We start from the raw sequence: 25,621 nt of genomic DNA on the forward strand, positions 1-25,621 counted from the left end.
TATGCCAAGCTGCCCACCCCACACTCGGTGTGGCACCCTTCTAAAAGTTTTACAGACATACTCAAATGATTCCTCCAACTACAACCCCATTCTGGAAGGATGTGGTCTTTTCCCTAGCAGTCTCAAGCTGTCTATTGCTGATATGTCTCAAAGCAGGTGGCCTCCTCCACACACTGCTATCCCTGGGCCACAGGTTCTCTTTCCCCTTGCACGGATATCAACATGGTGGTGTCCAAGAGTTATTGCCCTTGCTCATACACTGTTTCCCTTATAAAAAGGACACATGATGAGCCCATACCAGTAGTTTAAACCCTGAAAATCACTGTTGTACGTCCTTGACTCCACCAGCAGCAGTTTCACACCCCACAGGGCCTTCCCTGGAAGTCCTCACTACTACACCATAAAAACATAGTCATCTCCAGACCTCAGCCCAGAACTAAAGCCCTTCTGGACTTACTCTCCCACTACCTTGAAAGCTTGTTTGGAGGTTCTAGCAGGGGAGTGCAGCAACTCATACACCCTTGTCCTGCTCTATTCAGGAAGGTTGTCCTCTTTGATCGAGCATGCAGCTTTGGGAGGGACACACACAGAATGGTGAGGGAGGAAAGGGACACGCTCCTCGCCAGTCCAGTCAGATCAGCCAGATTAACCCTGGTGATCAATGGGGTGACAGATGCTGTAGCCAGGTCAGCCAGGCTGTCCTCACATCCTACCCACCAATAAAACAACTCCTCCTGCCTTTGCTCTGGAGGCAGCAAGGTCATTTAAGATCATGGACTCTGGAGTACACGGCCCACATTCTAGTGCTGCTCCACTGCTCTCAGCGGCTGGCCTGTGGACGGCGTGAGCGCTCAGGGTTTCCACTTTCTCCTTTCCCTGTAGGGCAGGTGGGGACCCAAGGAGCTCAAACTAAGCATTTAGATACACATCTGACTTTGTTAATTATTCATTATCTTCACTTTATGAATAAGGAAACCAAGGTTCAGGGAAGGTTAAGTATCCTGTCTACAGGAAGGTGACAGACTTAGCAAGTCCCTAAGCTGAATGTGACTATTCCACTGGACAGCCAGGCCTGGGACAGCAGACTGCTCCTCCATGCACCGAGGGTAAGACAGTGAAGAACAGTGCTGAGCCCACCTTCTCGAGTAGGAACTGCTGGGGAGCTCTTTTCCACACTGCCTGTGGGCAGACTCCCACCGCATGCCTGGGCTCTGGTCTCCCTGGAGCCATCTCACAAGTGTGCCCCTGCCTCATCCTCAGGTCAACTCTATGACTAGGATACTACATTTCTTATTTTAGAGAGGATACTGAGGCACAACAAAGTTACATGATTTTCCAAAACCTCTACAACTACCAAGTATTGAACCAGGAATCTAAGCCGGCCACTTTCTACTGGTTTAGGGAGAGACTGGCTCCAGCACACAGGGCTAGTTGGCAGTGACATTACAGAGCCCAGGCTGGCACACCAGGCTCCGAAGCTCTTCCTAACATCATGGTCTCTGGCTTCTGAGCTACACACCTACATCCCTAAGATCAAGTATATGCACCAATGGAGGGCAAGCCTTGCAGAGACAGTCTACATGACTTTGAAACCAACCCAAGTCCTCACGGTTTGTCTGCATGGTATATACCACACACCCCATAAGCACTGTGCCCCAGGGTCTGCAATGTTTTCAGTGATCACTGAGATCCTGTACACTGTGCCTGCCTCACAACTCTCCCAAGCACCCTGAAGTGTCCTTCCCAAGCTACTGTCCCGTGAGCTGCTACAAACTCATAGTAGACAAGAGTCTCTCGCATGGAGTTACTGTCCAAATGTCAGCTGTAGCACCAAAAAGCACAGCTCCCTCATGCCTCAAGTCCCAAGAATGCTCAAAAGCAGAGCCTAAGGCAAAGAGGACTCCAGTACAGGGCTCAAGGAGGATGGGAGCAAATGTCTGTCTTTCTACTTCACCACTAAATCCTCTCTGCCCACCCATCTAAGACACACACTTGATTCGGGATTTACCTCTTCCTGGCTCTTTGCCTGGGGGGAAGATGCTTCATTTCTATAAGTCCATTTGGTTGGCAAAATCTGACAGATACCTGTCTATAGCAGCCTGACTCAGTTAATACTCACCTGTGCCTACTGTTAGGGTCAAGGGTTGGGTATTGAAAACAGAGATAGCTACATACAGACCTTAAGGACCTCAGGGGAAACATAAGTGAATATGATACACTTAGTACAAAGTGCTAAAAGGAAAATGTGACAGATTCTTTTCTACTAGAGGGTGTGTATGTGTGGGTGTGGGAGAGAGAGAGAGAGAGAGAGAGAGAGAGAGAGAGAGAGAGAGAACATAAGAACAGGGCTCACATCACATAAAAGGGTTTTGAAGGATGAACAGGAGTTTTCTAAATACACTAAGTGGATAAAATAAAATGTAAGGGAGTAGCATAAGAAACAAAAAAGTGAAACAATTACATACATTTCAAAAGCAGCAAGAAGTTTGCTATGTTATGGGAAGGAAAGTATGGACATCAAGATATTGCAATGGGTTTATCACCCAGGACCTTGCTACATAGCTTGAGAGAAAGAATGGGCAAAGCCTCAATACCTACCCTCTTGGCTCTAGTGCTCTTCCTGTCAGAACACGCACCTTGCGATCACAGTTCCCTGTGCCTGTGATTTAAGAGTTCCTCTTCTGGCCCTGACAGTAAGGCATTTCCGTCCCACAGATTATAACTCACTCTGGGCTATTATTCAGCTCCCCAGCCCTGGCCCTGCTGCAGTTAGTCCAAACATAATATCCTTCATGCATATATTATCTGTCTCCCTATTATCTGGAATCATTTCGGAATTAAATTTCAGTCCTGCAATATTGGCTTCAGGAGCGGCGCGCTTTATGGGCTAGTCAAAGGTTAGAATACCAATCAAAATAACAGTGCCGATGCAGCGAGACATTTTAATATTCCAAAACCCGGTAATTGTAAAAGGACATAATATTTTTTCCCTGATTACCCCAAAGGCAACACATGTTAACAAGGCAAGGGAAGGACTGAAAGAAATTTCAGAGTTCAGACAGCTGTAAGACATATTTAAAGGAAAAGCCCAGACTGGGCCCTCCGCCATGGGGGCAGGGAGGCGAGAAGAAAGGGACATTCCCTGTGGCTCTGGCAGCTGACACTAAACACAGTGCTGTCTTCCTCTACTGCTGGACTTGAGCTTAGCCGGAGGCACACACACTGCAGAGGGTGAGAGGAGGAACCCACAGACTGGAACCCGAGGCCCCGGTGAACTAGCCCAGGCGCCACAGTAGGGCCCTAGCCCCTCTCTGCAGGCCAGCTTCCGGCCTGACAAGACACCTGGCTCCACCGTGCCCTTATTCCCACCTGGTGCTGTGTGTCCTGCACCTTGAGCTCAGTCAGCCTGTTCCTTAAAGATGGTCAGAGGTCTTGGGTATCCAATCTAGACTACACACGGCCGTGAACAGTGAACTAACTGCCTGTGGATAGTGCCAAAACCTGGATCACCATCCCGCCTGGTTCTGCCCACAGAGCTCAAGTCCTTCAGTGGTGCAAGTTTCCCTCTGAGAACACCACAGGGCATCTAGACAGTCACATCTCTGCTCTTTCCCTTGAGTCTTGTTGTTTTGTCTCAGCGTCTCATCAGTCCTAGGAGAAGGGCTCCAGGGCCAGCATCACTAGCCACTCTTCCATAAACGGTCCAAAGCATCACCTGATGAGCAGACTTCTGATCACTCCTGCCTGCTGGAGCTTCAGATCTGCATCACCAAGACCCGCTGACCTGCCGATGGCCCCCAGCAAAGAACTTCATTAAGGCCAATAATTTATTCCTCCATAAGGGCTTAATTTATTACTGTACTGATTAGGACTCTGAATGCTCCAAGGTCAGGAAAAGTCACACTCAATCATAGACTCTAATGTTCCCTCCCCCTTCAGCAGTTTCTCCTGCTCTCCCCTCCCTGAGGTTGGGGCAGACAGAATGTTTCTTGGACAGACCCCCAAAAGTTCTCTCTCCTCTTCATCTCCGCTCTCCCTCAGATACCTGGCTCACCCTTTCAGAGCACACAGGAAGCACAGCAGGTTATGGAGGACAGGTGGCAATGGGAAAGCAGAGCTACAGTCTTTGCACCCTGCTTTTTTTATGGATATTTATTGAGCCCTACATTTTTCTCTCCTCCCCTCCCTGCTTTTCCCCTCCCCGCTTCAACCCTCCCCCAAGGTTCCCATGCTCCCAATTTACTCAGAAGATTTTGTTTTTTTATATTTTCTACTTCCCATGTAGATTAGATCTATGTTAAGTCTTAGTGTCCGCATTACTGTCTAAATTCTCTGGGATTGTGGTTTGTAGGCTGGCTTTCTTTGCTTTATGTTTAATAACCACCTATGAGTAGTACATGTGATAATTGTCTTTCTGTATCTGGGTTACCTCACTCAAAATAATGTTTTCTAGCTCCATCCATTTTCCTACAAAATTCAAGCTGTCATTTTTTTTCTGCTGTGTAGTACTCCATTGTGTAAATGTATCACATTTTTCTTATCCATTCTTCAGTAGAGGGGCATTTAGGTTGTTTCCAGGTTCTGGCTATGACAAACAAAGCTGCTATGAACATATTTGAGCACATGTCCTTGTGCCACAATTGAGCATCCTTTGGATATATACCCAAAAAATGGTATTACTGGGTCTTCAGGAAGGTTGTTTCCTAATTTTCTGAGAAATCGCCACACTGACATCCAAAGGGGTTGTACCAGCTTGCATTCCCACCAGCAATGCAGAAGTGTTCCCCTTTCCCCACAACCTCTCCAGCATAAGCTGTCATCAGTGTTTTTGATCTTGACCATTCTTACAGGTTTACACCCTACTTTTACCTGACCATTTCTAGGTGGCCCCTACCCCTGCATGCCCGGCTCAGAACCCTTTGAAGGCTCTTTCTTACTTCCCCACAAAGCCCACCCAGGCAGGGTGTGACTGAGAGGAGATTCCTGACAGTTGTGACTATGTGTGCACACAGCTGCACAGCTTGGTCTGCACAGACGTGAAGTGTTTATATATGTGTAGGCATGTGCTTATACATTCATTTGTAGCTAGGTCCCAAGCATATGTATTGAGTAAAACTCATTTTCTGTTTTCATCCATACATATCTTTCCTGATATGTCTCAACCAACATTTCTGTTTCATAGTTCCTTATTTAGGACAACAGTCTTCCTATCCAACCTTAGCCACCAGTTCTGTGGCTATACTTTTAGAAATTGCCAATATCCCATTTCTTAAATCATTAATTCAAACATCCTACTTTTTTTTTTAAATGTCAATCTAGGCTAGCCTCAAACATGCTAAGGACTCAAGCTGGGCAAGGATGACCTTCAACTCCTGACCCCCTTTGTCTTTCCTGTCCAGCACTGGGATTACAGATGCCCAGTGCCATTCTTGTATTCTTACTTTGATGCTAGAAGTCTTCATGCTTGTGTGGCAAGCACTTTATCGGCTGAGCTACCTTCCTAGTCCTTTTTTATTTTTCTGAGATAGAGTCTCACTCTATAACCCAGGCTAGCCTGGAACTTGTAGTGGACCTGCCTCAGGGTCCACTACAGCTGGCTAGACATGGCACTGTTCTATACGGCCTCCTCCCCTGCCGTCTGGCGCCCTCAGCTGTGTCCACTGCACAGCTCCTCATCTCTGCAGGACATACCTGCTTTGTCCACAACCATCAGGTCCTTCCTCTTTCAGTATCCACCTTAGATCCCACAGTCTATCTTCTCAACTGCTATCCTGACAGGATCTTTTTTTAACACATCTCCACCCAGACAAACCTAAGGATCCCTTCTCACACCTACAGCCAAGCTGCTGAGTTCTGCCAAGGGTCAGACCTCTGAACAAAGTGGCTCTGCTATGCATTGCTTTGACCCAACTGGACCCTCAACACTGTCTAGAACGTCTACTGTCCTCAAGTCAGCTCCCAAAGTCTCCTATAGGAACAGTTATCTGCTCATACTTTCTGTGAGTCCTGTTAGACCCCCCCCCCCATTAGTTGCCACAAATGGTTTAGCTATTTGTCTCACATAGAAAAGTAAAAGCCATCGAACTATCAGATGGTGTGCTTTTTTTCCCAGCTTGACACAAACCTAGACATCATGGAGAAGAGGGAATCTTTTCTTGAAAATGTCTCCATAATGTTGGTCTTTAAGCAAGCCTGTGGGGCATTTTCTTGATTAAAGATCAAGGTGGGAGGGCTCAGTTCACCGTGGGAAGTGCTACCCCTAGGCAGGTAGTTCTGAGGTGTATAAGAAACCATACTGGGCAAGGCATGCAAACAAATTAATAAGCATTGTTCTGCTTCAGTTCCCACCTTGGCTTCACTCAATGAACTGTGTGGCTTGGATGAGTAAGCCAAATAAACAACCTCCTCCCCCAAGCTGCTTTTGGTCACAGTTACCATCACAACCACAGAAAGCAAAGTAGGGCAGAAACTGGCACCAGGAACATGGGGTGTTGCTGGGATAGACCAGACCATGTTGTTTGGAGGAGGACTGCAGGATTTGGGGTATTCAGAGCTCACTGACATTCTGTGGGGAGCCTGGAAGATGCTGAGAATGGCACAGATGCAGAGGCTTACTTAGCTTGTTTTAGACAGAATCTGAGAGTTCTTTAAAAACTTTATTGGTACTGTTTGATACTTCAAAAATCATTTTTTAAAATTGTATTTATTCACTTGTGTTGTACACATGTGTCCATTTGGGGCAGCCAGAGGACAATACACAGCATTGGTTCTTTCCTTCAGCGTGTGGGTCCTGAGGATCAAACTCGGGTAGTCAGGCAGCCAGAGGTGCCTTAACCCAGTGGGCCAACTCACCAGCCATGTTCATGTGATATTTTGAACTGAGAATATGTAGTTCTGGTCATCAGGGGCTAAAGAGCTAGCTGTGATTAAGAAGAGATGAGCATCACTGAGGTGAAATCTTCTGGAGTATTTCCTCAGGGCTAGCACACAAAAACTGTGGTCCAGAGCAGCCAAAGCTGGCAGGCAAACTTGCTAATGTTTAAGAATCTCCTACATGTTACCGGCTTTGATGGCATGAGAGCTAAAGAACTGAAGGGGTCATGTAAAACAGCAGAGACCTGGCACTGCGTGGCAAGGTTAGAGTCCCTGAGGAGAGGTCACTGGTGAAGGTACAGCCTCACCTGCAGCAGAGACTCCAGTATACTTGAGATGTCAGAGCTGGAGACGAACAAGTAGTACAGGTGTGCAGTGAGTCAGCTTGAGGCCATCAGGCTGTATGTTCTACAGATGACAGAGACACGGTACTGCCAAGCCCCCCTAGAGTCCAGGTGATCATAAATCCTGGATATAAATAACTGGATACAGAGTTTTCTACACTATTGGAGCTTGGTTTTGCTTTTATTGTGATTGTGCCCTGGTTTGTCCTTCTTGGAATAAGAAAGGTGTTAACTTACTTTATATTTTATAGGATCCCGCGGTTAAAAAAGATTTTGGACTTTTAAAGAAATTGTGGATTTTTTTTTTTTTTTTTTTTTTTTTGGTTTTTCGAGACAGGGTTTCTCTGCAGCTTTAGAGCCTGTCCTGGAACTAGCTCTTGTAGACCAGGCTGGTCTCGAACTCAGAGAGATCCGCCTGCCTCTGCCTCTTGAGTGCTGGGATTAAAGGCGTGCGCCACCACCGCCCGGCTTGAAATTGTGTATATTTTAAAGTGACTGAACTTTTAAAGTGTTTACAGCCTCTGTATTCGGGAGGGTTGTGAGGATTAGCACAGAAGCCAAGTATCTGGCCCAGGTCTGTTCAGTACAAACACAATGCAAATATACAAGAAAGCTGAAGTTTTATAGTGGTCACATTCAAAGATAAAACATGTTGGAGATGGAGAGGTGGCTCAGTGGCTAAGAGCACTGGTTGCTCTTCCAGGGGACCCAGGTTTGATTCTCAGTAGCCCACTGGTGGCTCACAACTATCTCTAACTCCAGTACCAGGGGATCTGAGGCCCTCTTCTGGCCTTTGTGGGTACTGTAATACATGGTATACATACATGAAGGCAAAACACCCAAACACATAAAAAATAATGATAAAAGCTTAAAATTGTTTTAAGTAAAACACAATATTATTTAATCAATTAATATATCCAAATATTATTTTCAACTTGATAGCAGTATAAAAATTATGAGATAATTTGGCTCTTTTTCAGACCAAGTCTGATGGGTAAACTAATGGTTTTATCACATCTCAGCTAGGAAGCAAAATCTTTATCAGAAACAATGTTGTAGATTGCATACAATTGCATCTCTAAATCAAGTGGTTTAAACATTCTCAAAAGTTTCTCAAGGAAATTTTTAATTTAAATTGATAATTGATTAAAGCTTAAAACAAACTAAGAATTATCTCTCAATCATATTAGATATATTCCAAGTGATCTACTGCCACGTGTGCCAGTGGGAACTTTAATGGGAGCAGAGATACGAATGCTTGAACGCCTGTCCTCCCCAAAGTCCATGTTAAAATTTAACTGCTTCTCTATCAGTACTGAGAGGTGGGGCCTTTGAAAGACCACTAGGGCATGGGAACAGCCCACACGAATGGGTCAGTGCCATTCTTGCAAGAGGGCACTGGTTTAAGAGTGAAGCTGGACTGCTCTGCTTTCTGTCTCCAAAGTTCTTTGTTTTTTAATCTTAAGGTTCTCCTTCTACTAGCACATAAAATTCATTCTGATATACCAAGGTGCTCACTCAAACTCTAAGGCCATAATGACTGTTTCTTTCACCCCTAACTTTGACAACCAATCACCATTACACAGTTGGTACTGCTATAATACTCACTTTCAAAGAAGTTTGTCCCAATGTAACCAATGTATTAAAAAAGAATTTAGCATAATGCCAATTTTGCATTTGTTTCTGTCATTTTTCCAAATAATATACTAAATGTGCCAGATGTGGCAGTGGATACCTCTAATCCCAGTACTCGGGGAGTGGAGGCAGGAAAAGTCTAAGTGCTATGCCAGTCTGGGCTAAATAGTGAGATTCTTACAAAGATAGAGGAGATAAAGGAAGCTAAACTTGGCTGAACAGGGAATTCTGTCAGATCATATAAAATGCATGCATGCACATCTACAACACACCTAACAGCCAACACTAAGCTCATCATACATGTTACAGCCACATCCTTCTGGTTATAATTTCCCATTTGATTTCAGACATTCTCCTGCCCCCATCCCCCTTCACAATACTTCACCAACAACAGCCCTTCTTACATCTATTTCTACATGCAAATTTTAGATTTTTTATTCAAAGTGCTATTATAGTATTTATGTATTTCTTAATCATTTAACTGGGGGCTGGAGAGATGGCTCAGAGGTTAAGAGCATTGCCTGCTCTTCCAAAGGTCCTGAGTTCGATTCCCAGCAACTACATGGTGGCTCACAACCATCTCTAATGGGGTCTGGTGCCCTCTTCTGGAGTGCAGGCATACACACAGACAGAATATTGTATACATATAAATAAATAAATAAATAAATAAATAAATAAATAAATAAATAAATAAATAAATCATTTAACTGAAACTATACTATCAATTAAAGTAAATGTCTGTTTTTCTTTGCTATGCTATGATGGAGTTTCAGTGTGATGCACTTCCTAGGTCATTTCTACTGGATGACTTCCCTTAGTCTAAGAGATTTTGTTGTTTGGTTTGGTTTTTGAGACAAGGTCTTACTCTGTAACCCAGATTAGTCTTCAACTCTATAGCTCAGGCTGGCCTTGAATTAAAGGCAGTTCTCCTGTTTAAACCTGCTAAATGCTGGGATTACAAACCTGGGTGGCCCCATCTAGCTAGTACAGGGATTTTTAGGAACCTGTATGATTGTATCATAACAGAATTGACTACACCATTCAACATTTTACAACCATCCCAGTTCTCTATAATGATATTTTATTTATTTTTTAATAAATAAAGCTAGCCTGAAGATCAGAAGGTAAAACTAAGTCACTAGAAGGCAGGCAGTGGTGTCACACACCTTTAATCCCAGATTTGGGAGACAAGTAGATGGATCTCTCTGAGTTTAAGGACACCCTGGGCTATATAAGGTCAATGCAGAAACAGATCTAGGCAGTGTTGGCTCACCCCTTTAATCCCAGTAGTAGGGAGTCACATGCCTTTAATCCCAGCACTAAAGGGGAATATAAAACGGGAGGAGACAAAGGCTCAAAGCTCAGTCTGTAGTTGCCCAGCCTTGGTAGAGATAAGACTTCTCTAGTGGCTTGGCTGCTTTGCTTTTCTGATCTTCAACTTGAACCCCAATATCTGTCTCTGGGTTTTATGATTCATGCTGCAGTTCTCTACCTTCCATAGCTAGCTATATAAACCAAGCAACTGCCATGTTCCACCTGGACTATGGCAATGGTCTTATTTTATAGCTCTCAACCAGCAACAGTGCTCTCCCATCCCACCCTCCGTGAGCTGCTGAGGATCTGTGTGTATGTGCATGTACATATTTGGTTGTACAATCACAATAGAGAATCAAAACTTGTATTTGATAAACATAGGCCTGAGATGCTATAAGTTCAGTAATGTTACCCAAAGAATGTTTTAAATGTCCCACCTACAAACACCAAATCCAAATCCATTTAGAAAAACCGGTAACTGTCTCTTACAGTTACCCAAAGAATGTTTTAAATGTCCCACCTACAAACACCAAATCCAAATCCATTTAGAAAAAACAGTAACTGGTCTCTTACAGTTCTCTATATAGCAGCCACAGAATCTTTTTTAAAACTCAAATGAGATGAACATGGTGGCTCATGTGTATAAATTTCAACACTGTGAATACTAAGGCAGGAGGAATGTCAAAAGTTTAAGGCCAGTTAGGCTACAGCAAGAGACTCTATCTCAACACAAAACAAAGAAGCAAATGAGTTGAATTTTTCTTTTAATACCCTTTCAGTAGCTCCCCTTCATCCTAAAGACAAGGGCCAAAATCAAAACATGGTCTACAAGCTCTGGCCTCACCTCATGCCACTCTCCTCTTCCACAGCCCCTATGTCCTGGCAGTCATTCATTCAGGAAATGGAATTAAGTTTCCCTGTACTATGAACCATCCAAAGTGATGGGGGTAGAACAATGAACAAGAGGCAAAAATTTTGTCTTCACAGCTTTTATAAAAATGCCAGGCGTCTCTTCACCTCAGGGCTTCCCCATATGCTGCTCCCCAAGCTTGGCCGATTCCTCCTTCAGACTAGAACGTAGAAATCCTTCCCCAGGAAACTACTCTCGGACTCTACCTCAATAAATCTAGTTCTTTCTTAAGCAACCCACAGCTCTCCTAAACATGTTACGAGACAGAAGTGAAATGATATTCAATGGTCACCTTCTCTGTTATAGTTCCAGAACTTAACACGGTACCTGACAAACAGAAAGCGCTCCAGAGTATGATTATGGATGAGTTGTATATGTTATATCTTTGAGCTCTATGGGTATAGACACTATGTCTATACATATTTCCCAGTATTTCTGCAGATGACTGTTTATGTGCAAACACACACATATGTATATGTGTGTGCATACATGCATGAGTATTCTCTTATTCCTTAGTAACATTTCTAATCTCTTCAAAAGAGCTGGGAGCAGAGTTTCAAGTCTTAAAGTTGACAGCTCAATAAAAATCTAAGATCATTCAACAGCATCCCAAATGTCAGCCAACAGTGACTTTTGCCACTCTGCTACAGGGGAAGTAGGTGGAGGTAGGAGATGTCAAAACACAGCGGTTGGAAAATTCCCTTTTCTGAGGCAGCCCACAGTTTCTGAAGGAGAGGGGAGCTGAAAAGACAATCTCTCATCTTCTCAGATTAGAGGCCTTTGGAAATGCGGACTCACAGTCACACACCTGAAGCACAATATAGGCTGGGGCTAGAGAGGAAGGGATCGGATTCCTTCTTTTTCCCAAGCCTGCTTGGATTACCTCACAGGAAGAAAATACAAGGCTAACTGGGAATAGAGTCCTCAGTTTCCCTTTATACCCATTCTTTTCTTCCATATCTTGGCAGTCCAATAGAAAATTGATTGAAGAGGTTCAAGACAGCCTCCAAGGTGACCCTAGTGTTATCATATGGGTCAGCTACTCTCCTGCCCTTCTGCCTAGGAACCTAAAGGCAGAGAGTTATCATACACAAAATTCTAGTGAACTTCACAGAGTAATTTTTAATGGTCAGTGCCTGCCTCGCCTGGCCGGGCCTTCACATTGCATTTGTTGAGGCTGGCAAGCAGTCTCAGATAAGTTCTGACAGCTGGCACACTGTTTTCCTGGACAGTATGTCTATCTACACATGCATGCTCCACCCAAGAGGGTCTCTATGAAGCTAGTTCTCAGTGAGGAGGTGGCCAGCAAGCATACACACTCTGAGTCTAGCTGACCCCAGTCCAGCCACTGAGGCTAGAACCAGGCTCTGCCTCTGTGCCCCAGAAGGACACACCTGGAAGTAAACGAGAATGGATTTATTGCTAACTAAGTTCATTGATATCCCAAGTCCAGGGAGCCTCACAGCAAGAGAAGCTCAGCAGAAGTGATGTCTGAACCGCATCTTCAGAGAGAGGGAATGTGCCTGATGATGACGAAAAAAGGCAAAAGGCGTTTCCTGAAGGGAGACAGCCAGACCAAAGTGTGACGCTAGGGCAGCCCAGTCGCCTCAGTCAAAAATGAGAAGTAGTGTCAGAGACTCAGCTTTGTGAGTGGCCATCAGGAGGTGGCGGGACAGAGAACGAAGAAGAGTACAAAGGATGCACACGAGGGAAAGGAAAACAAAGATGGGACCGAGTCCACCGTCATCTTTGTGTGAAGCAAATACTCACAGAGCTAGTTCCCCTACTCTTCTTCCATATCCACCCACAAAAGCAGGTTGCTCTTTCTGCCTACAAGGCAGTCTCCTCCTGGAATACTCCCCTTCCTTGGCTACCCAGTCTAAGATCCCAATCTTCACAGTATCTAATGTGACCTTGCAATGGCCTCTTTTCCCTAAGCCTACAGGGAGCCTCCATCCTGACCCTGCTGTGTTTTCCCTTCTTCAAGATCCCTGAGAGTCACTAAGCTGCCTGGATGCCTCAAGTAGATCCCTAGGCTGCTCTAGGAGAATGACATGTGGGCATCATTCTCCTAGCGGCTGGGGCCTCCTGGAGCAATAATTCCTCTAGAGCAAGGAACCAAAACACCCATTACTACATTACTTCTTTTGTTCACCTAGGAAGCATAGCACCTGCTAGGGAAGGCTGTTTTCCTGGGTAACTCACTATCAGGGAACTGTCCAAGCTATACAGGATACTTTTTTTTGTTTGTTTGTTTTTTTGTTTTTCGAGACAGAGTTTCTCTGTGGCTTTTGGAGCCTGTCCTGGAACTAGCTCTTGTAGACCAGGCTGGCCTCGAATATACAGGATACTTTTGAGGCCCACAACCCTATGCAAACTCTCCTAGGCCTACAATGCTGTATTAGTGCCAAGATCCTCCTTCATGCTCCAAGGGTCTAGCTTCCATTGTCTTCCCCTGCATGAAAAAGGCTCTGTTAGGGCCAGGTAAGAGCAAAGCCAGCTTAGACAAACCCTTCTTCCTAACTTTAGCACAGAGACCACACTCAAGAGTATATAAAAAAAGATCAATAAGTACCATGCTTCTCCTAGTGACAGCACAGCTCAGCCCAGAGATTCAGAAAGAAAAAAAAAAATCTCTCTAACTGGGACTTCTATTTAGAAGACACCAATCGGACTCCACTTACTAGTAGTTGATATTTAAGCAGCTCCCCATCCATCCTCAGAAATATCAACATTTCAGTGCATTATTACTCAGGGAAGAGAAAAAAGGGATACTGAGAAAATAAAGAAAAGGAAAGACACAAGAGTTGGGGGGTAGCGGGAAGTACAGGAGAACCAGCGGCTCTGGGTGAAGCTCAGATGGTACCTTTTTCAGATTAATCCACTGCTTGAAGTAATCCGCCACTGGCAGGCCTAAATAATGGCACTGGCCTGGGAGCCTACAAAAAAGGGGGAGAAAACAAGTTGGAAACACACATGTCCCAAGTGCAGAGTCTTAAGTTACAAAGCAAAAAACAAAACAAAACAAAGTCTACAGAACAAAGAGCTCACAGGGTTAACACATCAGCAGGGTCCCCAGCTGAGGAAGATATCCCACCTCCAGCACCATGGATACTGGGCTCAGGGGCATTCCTCAGAACCAAATGTGAGTTTTCAGATATTACATAGAATAACATCAGCTGCTACTACTTTCTAATTTGTTAAATTCTATTTTTAACACGTTAAGGACTTTTTTAAAAAAAAGATTTATTTATTTATTATGTATACAGTGTTCTGCCTGCATGTATGCCTGCAGGCCAGAAGAGGGTATCAGATCTCATTACAGATGGTTGTGAGCCACCATGTGGTTGCTGGGAATTGAACTCAGGACCTCTGGAAGGGCAGTCAGTGTTCTTAACCTCTGAGCCATCTCTCCAGCCCCACGTTAAGGACTTTATGTACATTTTCCCTCAAAGTGATCCTATGAGGTAGGTACTGTAGTCTATTGTGGTCTTCCTGCTGCTGCTCTAGAGATGTCTGTTATAGATTTATTATTTTATATGCATGAGTGTTTTTGCTCGGACACATGGCTGTGCATCATGTGCCTGGCAGAGAGGTCAGAAGAGAATGTCAGCTCTTCTGGAACTGGAGCTACAGATGATTGTGAACTACCATATGAATGCTGGGAATTTAACCTGGGTCCTCTGTGAGAACTGTAAATGCTCTTAACCATTGAGACACTTCTCTAGCCCATTTGATTGTTTGCTTCAGACAGGATCTCACTCTATAGTCCTAGCTGGCCTAGAACTCACAATGTAGACCAGGCTAGCTTCAAATTCGAAGATCTACCTGCTTCTGCTCAGTGCTGGGATTAAAGGCATACAACACCACACCCAGCTCCTGGTAGGTGTCGTTTGTTTTTTTTTTTTAAACAGGGTCCCATGTAGCCCTCCTGACTCCAGCTCCCAAATACTAGAATTAGAAACCTGTGCCACTACACTTTTTAGGCAGTGTTGGGGTCAAACCCAGGGTGTCAGGCATGCTAGGTAAGTACAACTGGACTACGTTCCCAATCCTCCAAAAGAGCAGCAAGTAAATAGCCTTCCCTTTTTAAAAACCGGTATCTCAGGTATGTATCAGTAACAGAAAACTGACTAACACAGGGCTCAAGAAGGGAAAATGAGTCTTCAGAAATTATGCCAAAAAACAAAAACAAAACAAAAACCAGGTATGGTGTCACACGCCTTTAATCCCAGCACTTCAGAGGCAGAGGCAGGCAGATCTTTGTGAGTTCAAGACCAGTCTGGTCTATACAGTGAGTTCTAAGACAGTCAAAGCTACATAATGGAAAGACCCAGTCTTAAAAGAAAAGAAATTACAGAGAACAAGACTTCCACATCTTCATCTACTGTAATCAGACTGGTGACGACCCTAATTGTCATCACAGTGCATTTATCCAGTAACTGATGAAAACAGATGCAGAGATCCACAGACAAGCACTGGGTTGCGCTCTGGGAGTCCTTCTGAAGAAAGAGAGGAGGGATTGATTGTTTGAGCCAGGGGAGTCAAGGTTCTAACAGAGGAACCCACAGTAACAGCTGACCTGAGCTCATGGGAGCACATGGACTCTGACCAACAGTTAGGTAGACTGCCAGAGATCAACCTAAGCCCTCTGCATGTATGTGACACTTGTGTAGTTTGATATGTTTGTAAGACTCCTCACAGTGAGATTAGGACCTGTCCTTTGCACTTAGCTGTCTTTTGGGAACCTGTTCCCATGCTGGGTTACCTTGCCCAGCCTTTACACAGGGAGAGGAGCTCAGTTCTGCCTCAACTTGATGTGCCATGCTATGTTCAATCCATGGGAAGCCTGCCCTTTCTGAATGGAGATGGTTGGGGAGGGGGAAAGATGAGAGTTGGGAGTAGGGAATGGGAGGAGGGAGAGGAAACTGTGGACGGTACACAAAATAAAGGAAAAAATGTTAACTAAACAAAAAGAGAGAGAGAGAAAAGACTTGCACATCTTCCCAGAACCTTCCTAAGATCCAAGAGCTCAGAAAGCTTTCCACCTGCTACCCTGCTCCAGGCCACAGGCCTTGTGTCTCTGCATGGTTCCTAAGAGACAATGCTTTATGAGTCAAGACTCTCTCAACTCATTGCCCCTTCTCATGACATCAGGAACCTGAGGTGACATATGCCCTTTTGACCCCACTTCCTATCACTTGTGGTTAGCCTAAATTCTCGAAGCATGCATTCCTTTTCTGTAATACATAGAGCTGATATTTTTGTTTGTTCTGTCTTTCAAGATAGGGTTTCTCTCTGTAACAGCTCAGGCTGCCTTGGAATTTGCTTTGTAGAACACAGAGATCCACCTGCCTCTGCGTCCCGAGTGCTGGGACTAAAGGTGTGCGCCACCACGTCTGTCCATAGAGCTGATTTTTTGGCTTAAAATCAAGTTATTAGTGTCAAATGTTATAGAGTGACCAAATAAGATGGGACGTGAGAAAACCCAATGGACTTCATAATCTGGAGGCCCCGTGAACCTAGTGAGCAGTGTTAACAGCAGTAGACCAGGCAAGGAAGAGGAAAGAACCACTGAGAGACAAGGGGATGGAGAAGCCGGGCGGTGGTGGCGCATGCCTTTAATCCCAGCACTGGGGAGGCAGAGGCAGGCGGATCTCTGTGAGTTCGAGACCAACCTGGTCTACAAGAGCTAGTTCCAGGACAGGTTCCAAAGCTACAGAGAAACCCTGTCTCGAAAAAACCAAATAAATAAATAAATAAATAAATAAATAAATAAACAAACAAGGGGATGGAGAACACAAGTACAGGCACCTTTTCTTAGGAACTGTGGCCAAGAGAATCTAGTTGAAACAAGTTCACCTCAGAAGTTGAAGGGAAATCTAACCTTCCTTTCATCACCATCCAAATATTTGACAGATACTAATAGAAAGTTAACCTCAGGAAGTAAACTAAGATGCATTATGTCTTTCTTTTGAGACAGGGTCTTTCTACATAGCCCTGTCTGTCCTGGAACTCTTTCTGTAGATCAGGCTGGCCTTGAACTCAGAGAGATCACCTCTGCCTCTGCCTCTGCCTCCCGAGTGCTGGAATTAAAAGCGCATGTCATCATACCTGGCATTGTCTGTCTGGAGTGGCTCTGTTGAGGAGCAGATAAAGGGGTGTCCTGGAGCCTAGCTCCCTGTGTGATTTATATAGGAGCTCATAATGGCACCGACTGGTAGTAAATAATCAGATATGAAATTTTATCATTTAATTAACCAAACAAACAAACAAACAAACAAACAAACAAATAAATAAATGATCAAGGGCCCTTGGAAGAAGGAAGCCTGGCCACCCCCACACTAGCTGCTACTGTGGGCATGGGGTGGATCATTACTGGATCTGTTCTCATTCACCCCATAGGTGTAACCCTCATTTTCCCTGCATCATAGACAGGCAAGCTGAGGTCTGGAGAGGGCAAGATAGCCTGGAGTTCCTCAGGAGCCACTCAGCAGCCTGGGGTAGGATCCTGTGAACCCCAAATCTAAGACTCAGTCCTTCTACTCTGGCTGATTCCATTTTCCAGCTCAGGATCAACTCATGCATCCTCCCCGTGAATGCCTCTTGGACTGCTATGGTCATGAAGCCACTTGGAGGGACCCTCAGATGAGGGTTGTTTAGAGCAGTGAATGGCATATGGGACCTCTGGGGTGCAGCATACAAGGTGCTGCAGAAGTGGCTCAGAGTCCTACATCTTTTAGGCAACAGGAAGCCAATTGAGATACTGGGCAGTATCCTGAGCATAGGAAATGTCAAAGCCCGCCCCTGCAGTGACACATTTCCTCCAATAAGGCCATACCCACTCATTCCAACAAAGCCACACCTCCTAATAGCACCACCCCCTATGAGATGATAGGGCCAACTACATTCAAACTCCCACAGACCAGCAGCAATCCTTAGTGCCTCTCTGTACTCTAAATATGACTGAAGTATGAAGGGGGAACTCCATGTATGAATTTGCAGACCTAAGGAGAAGAGTAGGGTTGCTAGTGCTCCTCTAAATATTCCAGTCCTGTGACTCCCAGCATAAACAGTACAAATATAGTAGGGCCCAGACTCAACTTCATGAAAGATAGAACCAAGAGCTAGAACCTGACCTTCCAGGTGTCTCATGGGACAATAGCTAGATATCTTTATCACACATTCCTATCCCAGCATAGAGAGCACAAGGCGGGTTAGAGTGGTCACCATTCCCTACACAAACGAGGAAACAGATTCAGTGAAGAAAAAGAATTTGTTCAATCATGTAACAAGTCAAGAATAGAACTAGAAATGAACTCTAAGGCTTCTGAATACATGGGTGCCAACTGCACATATTCTCCTAGAGACTTTGACTCATCCCTGAGAAGGCAAAGCTTGGAACCTTGTAGAGGTGGGTAGGATGGTAGTTACTGCTCAAGGTCATATCTTCATTCAACATTCTAGGAGCCTAAAGTCAGTGGGGGCCAGTAGATAACACACGGTTCCATTAATCTGGCAAAGAAAAGGGCAAAGACTCCCGGTACAAAGGGTCCAAATGCTCAGTTTCTACCAGATATTGATCCCAAGGAAAAGAGCCACTGGCAGTGGGCCCTGAACTAGCCTGCGGGCATAAACGTGCAGGCAAGTTTATGGTGCCCAGGTCTCCATGCAGCTGGATTCACTGGGCACAAAGCTCCCCAACTGCCCAAACATCATCTGGTCATGCTTATTACTGTTGCCCAATGAAATTTTATGCACCGAGTCCACAGGTGTGATTTCCCCTTCTTTATGAGGGGTCGGAATGACATCACTGATGGCCAATCGAAAAGACCCAATTATGTCCAGGTCATAAAAAGGAATGGGACTTTTTTTCTCCACCAAATCAAAACTTCCTTCAGTTTCATGAATACAAGGGGCCCCTTTTAAGGACACCATCCACCCCCACACGTGCACACCAGTCCTGCCTGTGGGCTCTAAAGCAAGGTACATGATCACTCTTCAAATGCTGTGGGCCTAGAGCCAGAAAGGGCCCATACCTTGGCATTTACCATGTGGTCTTGCTCTTATCAAGTCACCAGAACAGAACCTCAAACCCTATCCTCAGATGTTTGCCAGACTCCTCACTTGTCTAACTTCCTGCTGACACTTTTAAACAACAAAACAAGAGCTTCTGCTTAGAAAGAAGAGAACATGGGAGGATAAAACCATAAGACAATGTCTCTCCCCACAGACAGACAACAAAGCAAAGGGAGCCCCACCTTCCCAACCCAGCCCTCATTCGGGCCTACCACCTGCAACTGAGCCTTTCTGGCTTGGCCCAGACAGCCTTGATAGCAAACAGGTGTGCTGAGCTTGGCGCCAGTCAAAGCAGGGGAGTAGCTCATTAAGGGAGCCCCCACACCCCACCCCTTGCTAATGGGTATGACCAAGGTAGAACCATTGTTAAGCAGGCTTCAGCTTTGAAGATTTGGTGAATGGAGCTTGGGGGAGTGCCACAAGGTTTGAGTTGAGGAGACCACAGAGGTCTGACAGATAGACTGCAGGCAGATTCCAAAAGGCAGGTCCAGCAAGAGAGCAGACACCTGTGCTGGAAGAGGCCTTGGACATTATTCCTTAAAGGTTTTGCTCCCTTCAAATTTTAACCAATAAACCCATCTTGGGAGTCTGACACCTTAGAGAGGAGGGACCAGCAGGCTGGAGTCATCATCTACTCCCTTCCGCCTCCCAGGAAAGGCCGTGGCACCTGGATCTCAGAATGGCATGGATTGCCAGTCCTGATGACCAACAGCACCGAAATGTGTAGACATCACTCATCTCTAGAAACCATTGTGTTCCTGTAACATGTAGAGAAGGAATGTCTCAAAGTCATCAGTGGACCATGAAGGGAAGAGGACCAACTTTGTAAAGGAGTGGGTCAAGAGAAGTCAGAGCAAAGACCCTGCAAAGGGGCACCTCTGAGGTACATGCAGCTTTCTCATTTGCCCATTCCAATACAAACACTCTCAGTGTTGTCACCAGCTGTCCTACCTTTCAGAACTGCCACAATTCTCTATATGACTACTCTGCTAGTGAAGAGAGACTGAGCCCTAGGAACGACCCCCCACCCCTGAAGCCCTGTCTAGTGTACCACCTAGTCAGAGTGCCACAGCCTACATGATGTAAATCTGCACCACCTAGTCAGAGTGCCACAGCCTACATGATGTAAATCTGCATCCAGCATATGCCAGCCACACCAACCTGAGCAGCACTTAGCTGGGGACATAGCTCTTTGTCTCTCCGGCTTCCATTCCCCGCCCAGAGGAGATAAACAGAGCTCGAGTGCTGAACAGCCCGCCTTTCACGATCACTTTTCCTCAAGTTGAGGAGAGTGGCTAGTGATGGATGGGCTGGAATTTGGTTATCAGGAAGGGCTGTCAGCCAGAGGTGCCTATCTCCTCCCCCACTACGCAGGGCATCATTACATTGTGGCATAGAGGTAAAATATGACCAAGGGGAGGGAAGGAAGAAAGAGGGGAAGGCTGGGCTTACAGATGGAGCAAATTGAGCAACAATGAGAGCAGGCATGAGGCTGGAACGTTAGTTATCTGCCTGTGACACCTTTTATCTCTGCACAAATTGGTCCTTCCTCCCCCACTGCATCCTCTTATACAAACAGAAGCAGACACAATGTGTCACCACTGCAATAGCACAGCAATTTAACCCGAATTAGTAAGGGGGTCAAGCTAGGAAATAGGGGTTTCTCATTTCAACAGGTTTCCTTGTCTCAACTCTGAACCACCACATCGTAGGGAGGAGAGTGAAGAAAAAGCATACTCATAATTGAATTCACTCACTTGGTCACTGCTGATGTATAAAAAATTAATGCTCAAGCCTCCTACTTATCAAAGCTAGTTATTCTCCATCTCACTTGTGTGATATGCCATGTCAAAAGACATGGCCTGCTCTAACCAGGCCACCACTCAGGGCTAGGAATCAGCAAGAACAGGGAATAAGGAAAAGACACCCTAGCCAGGAACTGAGGGCTAGACATCTGCAGGACAGGCTGCAGGAGAGTGGTGGATGTGGAAAGAGCGGCAACAGTAGCATTACAGGTGCTCATCACATCAAAAGCGGTCGCTGACAGCTCAAGAACAGACTTATGAGCACACCTCTAATCCCAGCACTTGGGAAGCAGAGGCAGGTAGATCTCTGAGTTCAAAGTCAACCTAATCTATAGAGCAAGTTCCAGGAGAGCCAGGGCTATACAGAGAAATCTTGTCTTGAAAAACAACCAACCAAACCAAACAACACAACAAAAGAATACATTTATGTCTACAGACGCCCCATCCCCCTCCAAAGAAACATTCTTGGTCTACCCTCCAACAGAAGACATCAGTATGTTTATGAGTAACCCCTCTCCAACAGACAAACTGGTCTGTGTGTCTGGGATGGCTGCACCACTGACACGGATGAGACTTAAGGAGGCAAGAAAGGAGCCTGGCCTATTCCTCATGACCTCCACCATGGAGGGACCTGGAGCTAGAAAGGCCCTCAATAGACAGGCAGTGCACCACACCACCATACCTCACCCCAATCCTGCTCTAGGGCTCTGTTGTACTAATCTGCAATGATCAAGTGGTCATTGTCCTTGAGTAAAGGACATCACCTCCATTCCTCCTAAGCTAAGAGAATTAAAGGAGCCAGTCAAGGGAGACAGATTTTGAAACCAGGGGCTCAGAGGAGAGTTTTGGGTAGAAGGCAGCAGACATTAAACCTGCAGTTTGGAGATGCTTCTTTGCCAGATGAAGCGAGGTAAGGAAAGATACTAGAAAAGTGATCTGGGGATAAACGGTAAAGGCAAAGCTCCAGAATCACTCAATAGCTTCAAAAATGGACTGAGGGGAGGAGTTATGAAGGAGGAAGTCAGGGACTCCTCTTTCAAGTTTAAAGACGAAGCATACAAATACCAGGTACAAAAGTCAAGGGCCCACTCTAGACACAAAGTAGGAGAACCTTAACCGAACACCACAGCTTTATGAGCACTGCTGAGCCCCAGGATGCTCAGATCAGAAGCTACTCAAACTTGGTTCCTCTATTCAGTGGCTTCCAGGTCCATCTGGAAGATAAGCACAGCATAAACATAGTAGTCTGGAAGCAACTACTGAGGAAGGGCTCCCTGTTCCTGATGATGGCGGGCAATACCCTGTAGCACTTACAGAGTCTCAGCTTCAATTCCCTGTTCAACAAGCATGTGCACTGTCCCTCCACGGCTCTCTGCCAGCTCAGAGCCCTGGGAAGACGCACTGCTGACTTATCAGCCCACTTTCCTCCACACTTACACTTGCTCCTGTCCTCTGGGATATCTGCAGGTTACAATTCCAACCACAGGCTTCAGAAAGATGATACACTTGTGAGAGCCTGCAAAGGGTCAGGAGAGAGTACTGTCTGAAATACCAGCGTGACAGCTGGCTCCCTGTCTGTCTCCTCTTCCCCAACCCCCTCCCCAAACTTGTCATGGTACAAGAAGTCTATAAGAAGCCCATCAGATTTAAATATCAGTGCGCGTGAAGCAGCAGCAAGAGCGAGGGAGTAGGAAGCAGACAGTGAGCGCCTCTGTCGCCACTGCTGTCAGGGAACACTAATGAATTTCACCACCGGCAGCCATGCTTCAGCTGGAGGGTGGGGGCGAGGTGGAGGGTGGGGAGTTTTCTTGGGAGAACTCTTGTCAGTATGAAAACATCTTTTCCAGAGCCTTGTTAATATATGTTACCGAGGAACTGAGCACTATGGCCCAACCAAGACTTCAAGGGGAGGGGAGACTGGGCAAATCCTGATGTTTTCTAAAACAGGAAGGGGCATACTAAATGTGAGGCTGGAGGGAGCCAGCCAAGCCCCATTAGATGGGTAGCCTCTGGCACCCTGCTTTACCACCATCACACAGGCTCATCTCAGAGGCCTTGGGCTGTTCAGTTGTGAGGGGAAAGGAAGGGAAGGACGCAGGCAGCAAAAGGTGGCATGGGCAACTTACTGCCCATCCTACCTCACAGAACTGTGGCTAACTCTACAAAGAGGCCCAGAGGAACATGTTAGATACCACCCTTATGAACCTGAGGAAGATGGGTGAAAAGACTCCACACCTGTTTTATAAGCAGCTACTTCCCACAGATGTTAGGAAACAGACGATGCTTATCTTCCAGAGCAGGTTGTGAGTACTCTTTAGACTGTCCCAAGATCCTAAGCAACAGATCCATGACTTAAAACCAGGTCTATTTGTTGCCTCCTGTGTATCCTCTACTGCCAGACCCTGCCCTTCTCATTCCTTCCCACTGGTGTACACGCTTCTCTGGCATGGCAGAGTCCACAGCTGCCGTATAGCACTAGGCTGGGCTCCAGGCCAGGGTGAACCCAGCCAGGAAGAGAAAGCTGTGGGACCGAGCCAGGCCATCACCTGGGAGTCGCCACAGCTCAGAGGGCATGGATGCAGCACAAGACTTCCCTCGGGTGCCCTCTGCACAACTCTGATCAACAGTGTCTGATCTGGCAGCAACCTGCTGTGCAGGGGGCAGATGACATTTAATTTCCTCTTGGTTTCCCTACAGTACAGACGAAAGGCCGTCACCTGCGTCTGGGTCTGGCAGCACAGCTGGAACTGTTCCCAGACATGCTGCTAGGGAGAGTTCCCAAACAGAACCAGAATGCAGGCGGATACACTGGGATGCCCCTCAGGCCAGGCTGCTAGTCCTCCCAGGGAAAGCAAACCTCAAATCCCTAGAGTCAAACCATTGCTTAAAGACGCTAAAGGAACTATGTGCAGATAATTTCCCATTCCTGGCTTTTTATTAAAAAGGTGAATTATTGTATGTGTATGAGTGTTGGGCCTACATATATGCATGTACACCACATGCATGCAGTGCCTGAGGAGGCCAGAAAGAAGCCTAGGATACTCTGAGACTGGAGTTATAAATGGTTGTGAGACACCATGTGGGTGCTAGGAACTGAACCCCAGTCCTCTAGAAGAGGACCTAGTGCTCTTAACTACTGAGCCATCTTTCCAGCAGCCAGTGCTCTTAACCAACAAGACATTTCTCCAGTCCCAATAATTTATATTTTTTATGGGTATGGGTGTTTTGCTTTCATGTATGTCAGATACCCAAGGACTGGAATTACCGAAGGCTGTGAGCCACTGAGTGGGTGCTGGGAATCAAAACTGAATCCTCTGGAAGAGTGGCAGTGCTCTTAACTGCTGAGCCATCTCTCCCCGTTCTTTCAGCTCCTAGTTTTACAGTCCACCTACTGACCACCTCTACTCCCATTTTTCCCCTCAGAACCCATAGGAAGTGCATAAGTGTCATAAACACCCTGTGGAAAAGTGTAACACACACCTCTCCTGTGCTACCAATGCCCCGAAATCCTATCACTTGTACCTTCCAGTGCCTGTCTAGGCAAACAATTAAGATAAGTACCTCTCCAGTGTCTGTCCCATGGCACAATGCTCACTTTTGTGGGAAGTGCTGGAGCTGCTACCAAGACCTGGACAGAGCTCCTTACCATACAGAGTATCAAGGAACAAGGTAGGGAAAGGAGGCTAAGCACCAGACTGGCCAGTGTCTTGGCTGATGGCCTGTTTTATTTTTGGCTCCCTAGTAGTTTAAACTGTCTCCCAGACACCCGACATATCCTAGTCTAGTCTCCACCTAGCCTGTGGCCATCTTGACCCTATGCCTGGACTGTGTTTGTATGGCCTACAATGCCCCCTAGAGGCTCTGAAGAGAGATATCCTCCTGGTACTCAGGGTCTGGGATATAGTCCAGCCTCTGCTCCATATAAATGCACAAGAACACAGCTGTTGTCTTTAACCTCTGGCTGGTCCCCTGCCCTGATTCCAGCTCTCCTGACTTTTTTCAAGAACTGCAAGCACTCAGCCTGCACAGAGCACTCCTCCTGGCACAACAGGACTGGAACAAGCTTGGGGAGTTTGACACTGTGTTCTAGAAGCTCTAGGCCTAAGGGTTTCAAGAGAGAGAAATCAGGCTACCTTATGGACAAGGGAAGAACAGAGCTTCTCACTGTGTTTGCTGTCTTCTTTACGGGGTTTTCAGTCTACTTTATCCTGTAATTAGTTCTGATCACATGGTGCTCCCCACAGTCCCCAGCACACTACTTCCTTGGCCTAGAGTAGATTTCAATGGGCTAATTTCAGGTCACTGCTGACTGCCTGTGCCTTCAGGATGTGCACACTTAACACCTTCCATGGCAGTTTCCTACAGTATTCTTAGGGGAGAAGCACTACAGTGGAAGAAATTGACATTTATAGGAAAAGTCCTGGTGGATATGGCTGACACATGCCACTCTTAAATCAACAAATGGGGTACACCTGCTACTATGATCAATCATCTAAAACTGACATCCAAAAAACCAAACAGATGGCATTTGGCCAATCTCTGAGCCAAATGCAGCATATTACAATAAGAAATTCCACTTCCTAGATATTTCCAAATTCTGTATGTGGGAACATGGGGACATAGAATAATCTCATCCCTGTCAAGTGTTTGTCCCATGGTCA

The 25,621-nt window shown here is 45.8% G+C and overlaps 1 protein-coding gene across 6 annotated transcripts in view; it reads right to left on the reverse strand.

Annotated features, from left to right (window-relative positions):
• Positions 1 to 25,621, reverse strand: part of Eri3 (ERI1 exoribonuclease family member 3) — a 130,003-nt gene that overhangs the window by 48,830 nt on the left and 55,552 nt on the right. For all 6 annotated transcript variants that reach the window (XM_038332635.1, XM_038332633.1, XM_038332631.1 and 3 more), the window contains one exon: positions 13,943 to 14,015. In XM_038332635.1, the coding sequence (XP_038188563.1) occupies positions 13,943 to 14,015 (73 nt within the window). The remainder of the gene's footprint in view (positions 1 to 13,942; positions 14,016 to 25,621) is intronic.

This window comes from Arvicola amphibius, chromosome 6 (genome assembly GCF_903992535.2).
Source record: "Arvicola amphibius chromosome 6, mArvAmp1.2, whole genome shotgun sequence".
Lineage (NCBI taxonomy): Eukaryota > Metazoa > Chordata > Mammalia > Rodentia > Cricetidae > Arvicola > Arvicola amphibius.